Source organism: Rutidosis leptorrhynchoides, chromosome 3 (genome assembly GCF_046630445.1).
Source record: "Rutidosis leptorrhynchoides isolate AG116_Rl617_1_P2 chromosome 3, CSIRO_AGI_Rlap_v1, whole genome shotgun sequence".
Taxonomy (NCBI): Eukaryota; Viridiplantae; Streptophyta; class Magnoliopsida; order Asterales; family Asteraceae; genus Rutidosis; species Rutidosis leptorrhynchoides.
The window spans coordinates 474,251,107-474,259,589 of NC_092335.1; the positions used below are offsets into that span (position 1 = coordinate 474,251,107).

Genomic DNA, 8,483 nt, shown 5'->3' on the forward strand with positions numbered 1-8,483 from the left:
GTCTTTGAAAAACGTCTCATATAGAGGTCAAAACCTCGCAACGAAACCAATTAATATGAAACGTTTATAATTGATATGAACGGGACATCTCAGTAGTTATTGTATGTTGGGTTGGAACGCCACGCGTCATGCACGATAAGTTGTTTGTGGTGTTTTATACGTTTTGTAGGTAATTTTTTTTAAATGTAGCAAAGTTTACATTAAGGCCCGATAGCCCATCTGTCTTCAAACCGAGCATGCCTTCATAATAAATAAATAAATAATACGAGTAAATAAATAAACTATTATTGAGTACAAATAAACATGTAAATACTCATGAGATAAAGTAAAAGATGATGTGTTTGTTTGTGTGATACTCATGAGATAATAGGGAGTAAATAAATAAACTATCTATTAGGTACATTAGGTACATGTTACATACAACTGAAACGCAACTCAAATTCCTTCCAAATGCAAATCTCAATTTCGAAAAATAAACTCTCCATTTCAAACCTTTACGCTACAACCGCAAATAATAAAAAAAAAGAAAAACAAAACTCTTTTATTTTTTATAATCCAAGCCCAAATAATTCCTCTGCACCCACCCACCCACCCTCCTTCTACCTCCATAACCATAACTATCAGATCCCGATCACTTTTTCAATTCTCCGTCACTTCATGAAAAAGCTTCAACCGGATCTTTCAATAATAGATCCGTCCATGGATCTAACTTCGACGGAATATGTAGGAAGATCGGCGAACATCTTATTTTTCCGGTGACCGGATTCCGGCCACTATATGTCGATATACTCCGTATTTTTTTTTTTTTTGTTTCTTACAAAATTAGGTTCTTGTAAAACGGTGCTTTTTGTCGTATTTATCTTACCATAGTCGTTTTTAATTATTTATTTAGGTTTACGCAATTTTGCTTTTGAACCTTTTTGTGTTTTAATCAAAGGAGTTACGGAGTACTTATTTTTCAGCGCAAAATATACGTTTTTTTTTATTTTTTATTTTTTGGTGTTTTTTTGAGGTTTAATTTATTTATATTTGTACTCTTTTATTACTTTCTTTTTAACTTTTTATAACTCTAACTATGTAAAATTACGTATTTATTTATAAAATAAAGTAAGCAAGTATTGTATGTACTTTGGTTGCATCATCGGTATTAGCTCGGTTAAAAGTTTTTATGTACTACAGTACATATTTTGGAGTACTAATAAAGGTTTATAAATTCTAAATATATAACCTTTTGTGATGTCCAAAAAAATATATATATAACCTTTCGTAATTTTATTCAAAAGAGTTGGAGTACTTTTTATTTTATTTTCAAATATATTTAGAGTTAAATATTTTTTGCTATAAGCTACTCCGTATTATTTTCTTATAGATTATCAAAAACAATAGATAGATTTTTCTGCACAAAGTTTGTAAATAAAGATATCACTTACAGTATTTTTTATTGATTAATAACATAATATAATATTAATATTTAATTTAATTTTTCAGCCTTTAAATTTATCTTTTTATCTTTTAAAGCAAAAAAGAAAAGAATGTATAGGGATTATGGAGTATTATTTATTTATTTATTTATATTATATTATATTTTTATATTTATTTGAGGAGGTGATTAATTTTTAACGCCCAACACCCTTTTACCTTTTTCTAGTTGCACTCCAAACGCCAAGGCTCTTTTCGTAATTTTATTTAAATTAAAAAGGTCGGTCATACTTTTTTTGTTAAATTACATTTACACCCTTGACACGCGCCATATAACGCGCTACTTTTTCCATTCACGCGCGTGACTGATGTAACACAGTCCACGTCATTATAAGTGTTTGGAGAGTGGAACTGGTGTGATGGACCCACCTCTGTAAAAACACATAAAAAAATCCTGAATTAAAGGGCCAAAAACTCACGATAAATTCATCAAGGGCGTAGAATCTGCCACGCGTCAAACAGAAAACAATCTCAGCCGTTTATCACACGTATGATGGGCAGCTTGCCCAGACAGCAAGTAAAATCTTATCATTCGTTGGATCAATGGTCTGAAAGTAATCGACGGCTTATATCCTGCCCATCGTTAGAAGGGTCAGATCTTATCGCCTTTAAGAGCCAACCCCAACCCCTTCAATCTTCGCTCAGTCTCAAACCCTAGAACGACATCACCTCCATATATAGATACAAAATTATATATCTATATTTTTATTTTATATTTTCGTTTTTTCCCCGGTGACAAATAATCGATCGGTGATCGCCGGCTTTTGTTTTTATCCGACGTCGTTTTACACCGATACATGTTTTCATTAACGCCTGTACGGCTTTTAAATCGTTATAAATCCAGATCTCGCCGGAGCATATCTGTGACCGGCGGTTTATGGCGTCGACAGTGTTAGCGAGCAGGAATCAGAGTCATCAATCATTCATGGGAGAAATCCCTAATTATTCCAATAATAATCCTCGTCATCTGAACCCTAACCCTAACCCTAGCCAAAAACCTAAATCAAACAAAAAGAAACATTTCCCTATCAACGGCAGGCTTCAAAATTCACATCACGCGGTTGATTCATGTGGTGTTGTTGTGTCTCAAGCTGCATCTGATGACGCTTATTCGTTCAATCAAAGACCGATTGAAACCGTATCCACCGCCGGTTTCAATCAAGGTGGATTTGTAACCTACAACGTATCGTCATGTTCTAGAAGCGAGATTAATGAACTCCGGAAGAAATTGGTATCGGATCTTGAGAGAATCCGTAACCTAAATGATCGAATTCAAACCGGCGAATTGATACCAAGGACAACAAACGGAAAATTCAAGAAATTGTCAGGTAATAAACGGATGCCAGTTTTTGGATCTAGCAACAGCAAAGAAGGGAAAAATTTCCGTCAAGGTTCGGTAAACAACGGTGAAATTGATGGGAGTCTGATGAAGAGTTGCAGGCAGGTTTTGACGAAATTGATGAAGCATAAGCTAAGTTGGGTTTTTAATAAACCTGTAGATGCTGTTGCTTTAGGGCTTCATGATTACCATCAAATTATCAAACGGCCGATGGATTTGGGAACGGTTAAATCTAATTTGTCCAAGGGTTTCTACGCGAATCCTGTTGATTTTGCTTCTGATGTTAGATTGGTGTTCGAAAATGCGATGCTTTATAACCCTAGAACCGATGAGGTACATCGAATGGCTGAGCAGCTATTAACGTATTTTGAGGACCTGTTTAGACCCATTCAAGCAAAATTGGCTTCACATAATCATAATCATAATCAAAATCAAAATCAAAACTTTCATCCTGTGAATGAGTTTTCTGCCGTGGATGAATTGGATGGGAGTTCATGGGATGATATTCCGACGCCTGATAGATCGAAGAAGATGAAAACGAGTGTCCCAGTTGATGTTCCCGTTCCTTTTCCGTTTGTTTCAAGTAAACAAAATCATTCTACTGCTTCGAATCCGAATCCGATAATACCGCCTCCGGTTGTTGTTCAGTCGCCCATACGAACTCCCTCACCAATGCAGCCTGTTCCTGCAGAACCAGTTAAGCCGTCTTCTACAACAACAAGGGGGACTTATGCTAAGCTGCCTAAGCCCCGAGCTAAGGATCCGAATAAGAGGGAAATGAATATGGATGAGAAGCAGAGATTGGGGTTAGGGTTGCAGAGTTTGCCACCAGAAAAAATGCCTCAGTTGCTGCAGATTATCAGGAAGCGAAATGATCGGTTGGCGCAAGAAGGGGACGAAATTGAGCTTGACATTGAGGCTTTGGACACGGAAACACTTTGGGAGCTTGATCGGTTTGTTACGAATTGGAAGAAAGCGGAGAGCAAGGCGAAAAGGCAGGCGCTTTTGGTAAATACTTCATCAGCCGTTGTTCCTGCTGCTCCTAGTGTGTCAGTTGACATTGATGATGTAAGCTTTTTGATAGTGGGGCATTGATTTTTTATGACTTTAATCTGATTTTTTTTGCTAATGGTGTTGTGTTTTAAATTTCAGATTCAGATGCCTGTGAGTGAGAGAGCTGATGTGCTGAAAAAGAGCAAGAAGGAAGCAGGGGAAGAAGATGTTGACATTGGTGATGAAATGCCTGAAAGCAGCTTCCCACATGTGGAAATTGAGAGAGATGAAGGTGGTCTTGGTGGTGGTGGGCCAGGTCAGGTTGCAGTTCATGAAAATGAGAATGCTGCTGCTGATAATGCAAGTAGTAGCTCTAGTGGATCGAGTAGTTCGAGTAGCGGCGATTCATCTTCCTCCAGCGGTATTGAATCTTGTCTTTCGTTCTGTAAATAACAAATTTGAAATTTGTTGTAACAGAGAGGTTGTTGTTGTTGGGAGGTTTGAGTTGGTTGCTTATGAGATTGATTTTAATGTGCTTACAGATTCAGACTCTGGGAGTTCTTCAGGGAGCGATTCTGATGCAGATGATGCACAATCTTGACAAGCCAGATACAATCATTGAATTTGCAGTCAATTTGGATACTAAAGCGAGAAATGCATATTGCCATTGCTGTTGCAGTGTCTGATATTGATCTTGATCGAATGCTTGGTACGAACAAAAAGGCAAGAAAGAAAGCAAAGCTTGATAAGTCAAAGAGTTGCAATGAGATGTAATTTGCACAAATGGAGGATATGAAAGGAGATAGTCTTGAGAACCCTTTTGGTGGGTTAATCTAGGGTCAACTTAGTTAATGGTTTATTTTGTTGTTTTTAATCCTTGTGTTAATGGTTTTTGAGGGATGTTGCTGACTTTTATATGATAGTAGAGGTAGGAGATAGAGTTGAAGAGGGCTCTTGTGTGTGTACATATGACCAACAAGATAAAGTTTAGTGTAGCTTGTAATGTATCCTTTTGATTTAATTCTAATTCTATTGATGTTATAAACAATGTTTTATGTTGTTAAATGCCTAAATTTTCCCCAAATGGGAAAAAAAATGAGTTGATGCGTGTTTAATATTCTAGAAGGTATTACATGTGTCTCCATCTATTGGGGGGAGGTACAAATGATGTGTCGAGTTCAAATGTAAAACATTATTGGGACTACTTACTATAAAATTTGAGGTTATGAAATAAACAATCATGTTCTTTTGACAAAAAAAATTTTGTAAAATATTTAAAGCTTGATAGTTAAGTTATGATTGGTGTATATAAGGCTTCAAGATCAGATAGCAATAGATTGTTGAAGTTGGAAGCTTTGTTTCAGACCAATAAAAGGTTTGTTTTTGACCTTGAATGGGTCAAAATATGTTGACTTGTGGGTTGGTTGATCAATATGTTTTTTTCTTTATTTATCATTGATCCATATGACACATTGATATTTATTCCAAAAATAATAATACAAAACTATTTTTGCAATATTCATGAAAAATAGATATTTCAAGTTGGTCAATGTCAAGTGCACATAGCATCCATCCATTCATCCATCAAACATTAAAATAGAACTCCCAACTTTCTTGCAGATTTCAGAATCATGCAATCTACATGAATGAATAAACTTCTTTTAGACCATTTAATATAAGCAGATTCATCACATTCACATGATCATAGAATCGTTCATTCCCATTTCATAATACATCAGGCATGCATGTTTTAACCTTCAAATTTCGTTCAGTTGTATATGTGTACCAATTCCTCATCCCATCTGGCTTCCCAGCTTTCTTCACCTTTAACACCAATACCACCCCTATAGAAAGAACCGATTTTTAAAAGGCCCACAAACAAATTTTAGTTACAATTATATTATATTATACTATATACTAACTATGGACAACACCTACCAATCATGCCCCGCCACCTACCCACAATCACTGTAGCTACTGTAGCAGCTACTGTAACACTGTAACGAAATCACTGTAGCATTTTCTTTTCTTTTTTTTTTTTTTAATTTTCCCTTACTATCAATGGAGTATAAAAATATAAATTCATAGATAAACAAAGTTCCTCTGAATTTTTTTTTTTTTTTTTCGCTTACCACAATGGAGTATAAAATATAAATCTTTTGGGTTTTCCCTTACCACAATGGAGTATAAAATATAAATCCATAGTTAAACGCAGTTGCTCTGAATTTTTTTTCCTTACCACAATGGAGTATAAAATATAAATCTATAGATAAACACAGTTGCTCTATATTTTGCAACTATAAATATACATATTATGTATATCGATATACAAACAAAAATTTGAGTCGGAAAACTATATATATATATATATATATATATATATATATATATATATATATATATATATATATATATATATATATATATATATATATATACACACACACACACACACACACCATAGCATAATTTTTAAACGAACTAGATTAACTAAAATGAAGTCGTGTGGCTAAAAGGATTATATAACAGATCTAGAAAACTTCAATATTTCAAGTATTCATAACGAACTAATTTTAATTAACTAATTAGATATTAGATATTAGACATTTAGTAGATGATAAGTAAAAGAATAACAAGAAAGGAATGAGAAGAAGAATGTGGTATATGGGATGAAAGAAAGGGGAAAGAACACTGGAGAAATAAGTTAATAAATGGAAAAGTGATTTTGTTTGTATAATATATAAGACGGGTCAGCCCAGAGGCCCATTGGTGGGTTTTGGAGGTTAAAACGTTGGTTGAGTAATTGAACAAATGATTTCTTTGATTTTTCTTTAAAATATAAAATTTGGTGTACACAACAACACAACAACAAAACTCAATCTCACATGTATGGGTTATAGGAGAGGTGAGACGTTGATAATCCTTCATTTATCCTTCAATAAAGAAAAGTCGTTTCTCAACCCCAAGTGAAGACCACCGGCCAATATGAAACCGAACATATACAAATATTACATACAAAATAGAAAAATTGTTTACTTTTTTAAGTATTATAAAATATTATTATATGTTACTCCTCGGTCCAATATTAATAGTCTTTAGGTAAAAATACACAGTTTAAAACATTACATTCATTATATTATGCTTTTTAATTACTTTACCATTTAACCACTTACTTTTTACCTATATTTTTATCTTATATACAAAAGATAATGATTATTTTTATCTATTTTTGGAAGTCGACTTATAATTTATCTTATTTTATAACCCGTTTATTTATTATTGATTAAGAAAAGTATTGAAATTATATGTGTATGTGAATTTAGTCTCCGTAGCGAAGCACGGACCTCCAAACTAGTTCCTATTAAATCGTCTCACAAACCAATCACGCAAGGGTAAAATCATCATTTTAAGTATCACTTGCTTGTGCCATTTCAAACCCTATCAACCTAAAATCATCAATTTCCCTATCACTTGCTTGGGCTATCACCACACTACCTACGCACCAAATTCCCAAATTAAAACCCCACCAAAAACACTCAAATTATAACTAAAAACTATGTTGATTCAGATTCGGGTTATACTTGATTCATAAGATACGCCGTCTCTTGTGTGTATCTATTCATTTCAAACAATACTTTTTCTTTGTGACGCAGATGCATGACTCGATACAAAGATTTTAGAAATGAACATTACCATTCAATGTATTACCAATGATCCAAATTCTTTTAGATCTCCATTTTCTTCTAACATCATTGAAGGTACTGTTGATGAAGTAATGATCCAGTCACCATCTTTCTTGATCAAACGTTCGGTAACATGAACATCCTGTCGGGTTTTAAAAACTACTAAATGTTAAACACCGTTGTGGATCTTCACGAGGGATGTACAATAGCTTTTGCCGATCCGTAATAAAAAATTTCCATCTGCGGGTTTACAGAACCTGATTCCGCCATTGTTGGGATCTTGTTGAGGAAATTTGCTAAAGGTGCGGGAAAATCAGGAAGTAGAAAACGAGAAAGCTCCTGAAAAGTGAGTGGGTGTCGGATTTATAGATTACATACAAGATATTGTCCTGTACAAGACAACTGCACTTAGACCGTTCATTAGATTCAATACCATATTTCTTTATAACATTCATGTAGATGTAGACTAATGTTTGCACCACCACAACTCGCAAATGTCTTACGCTCTTGAATCCCGACAACCTACATAACATGAGCTGCTGTACATTTTAGGCAGATTAAAATCTGCTTTTTCCAGCCGTTAAAACGGCACATTTCAACAAAACAAAAACCTGTACAAAACATAATATATTTCATAAACACAACCATAAAATGACCCCAAACTTGTTTATTCTGAAAAACAGAACAGAATACAAAACTGGAGGACACTTTTAAATTAAACTATAACAAGCCTAGAGCTATTATTGCAATTTTCATCAAACAATAAAATAGAACTCCCAACTTTCTTGTAGATTTTAGGATCATTCAATCAACGTGAATGAATAAAAACTTTTTTTAAACCGGTTAATATAAGCAGATTCATGACATTCACATGATCATAAATTATTCGTGTCCATTTCATAATACATTAGACATGTTATCACCTTCAACAACAGTTGCTTTAATACTGCTGCATTCAAGAACATGAACAGAAACAAACAAAACTCTAA

General features: G+C 34.1%; 1 protein-coding gene across 1 annotated transcript; it reads left to right on the top strand.

Annotated features, from left to right (window-relative positions):
* The first annotated feature begins 1,426 nt into the window (after nt 1-1,426).
* LOC139902868 (transcription factor GTE7-like) lies at nt 1,427-4,859 on the top strand. The gene is made up of 3 exons (XM_071885533.1): nt 1,427-3,886; nt 3,971-4,232; nt 4,354-4,859. Exons 1-3 carry the CDS (start codon nt 2,357-2,359, stop codon nt 4,410-4,412), a joined length of 1,851 nt encoding a protein of 616 aa, XP_071741634.1. The 5' UTR covers nt 1,427-2,356; the 3' UTR covers nt 4,413-4,859.
* Nucleotides 4,860-8,483: the final 3,624 nt, after the last annotated feature.

Bases quoted from the DNA above. Each gene is read 5' to 3' on its own strand.
- LOC139902868 (XM_071885533.1), top strand. From the start codon at position 2,357: ATGGCGTCGACAGTGTTAGCGAGCAGGAATCAGAGTCATCAATCATTC. The intron at 3,887-3,970 runs GTAAGCTTTTTG...TTTAAATTTCAG, and splicing joins TGTCAGTTGACATTGATGAT to ATTCAGATGCCTGTGAGTGA. The intron at 4,233-4,353 runs GTATTGAATCTT...ATGTGCTTACAG, and splicing joins CGATTCATCTTCCTCCAGCG to ATTCAGACTCTGGGAGTTCT.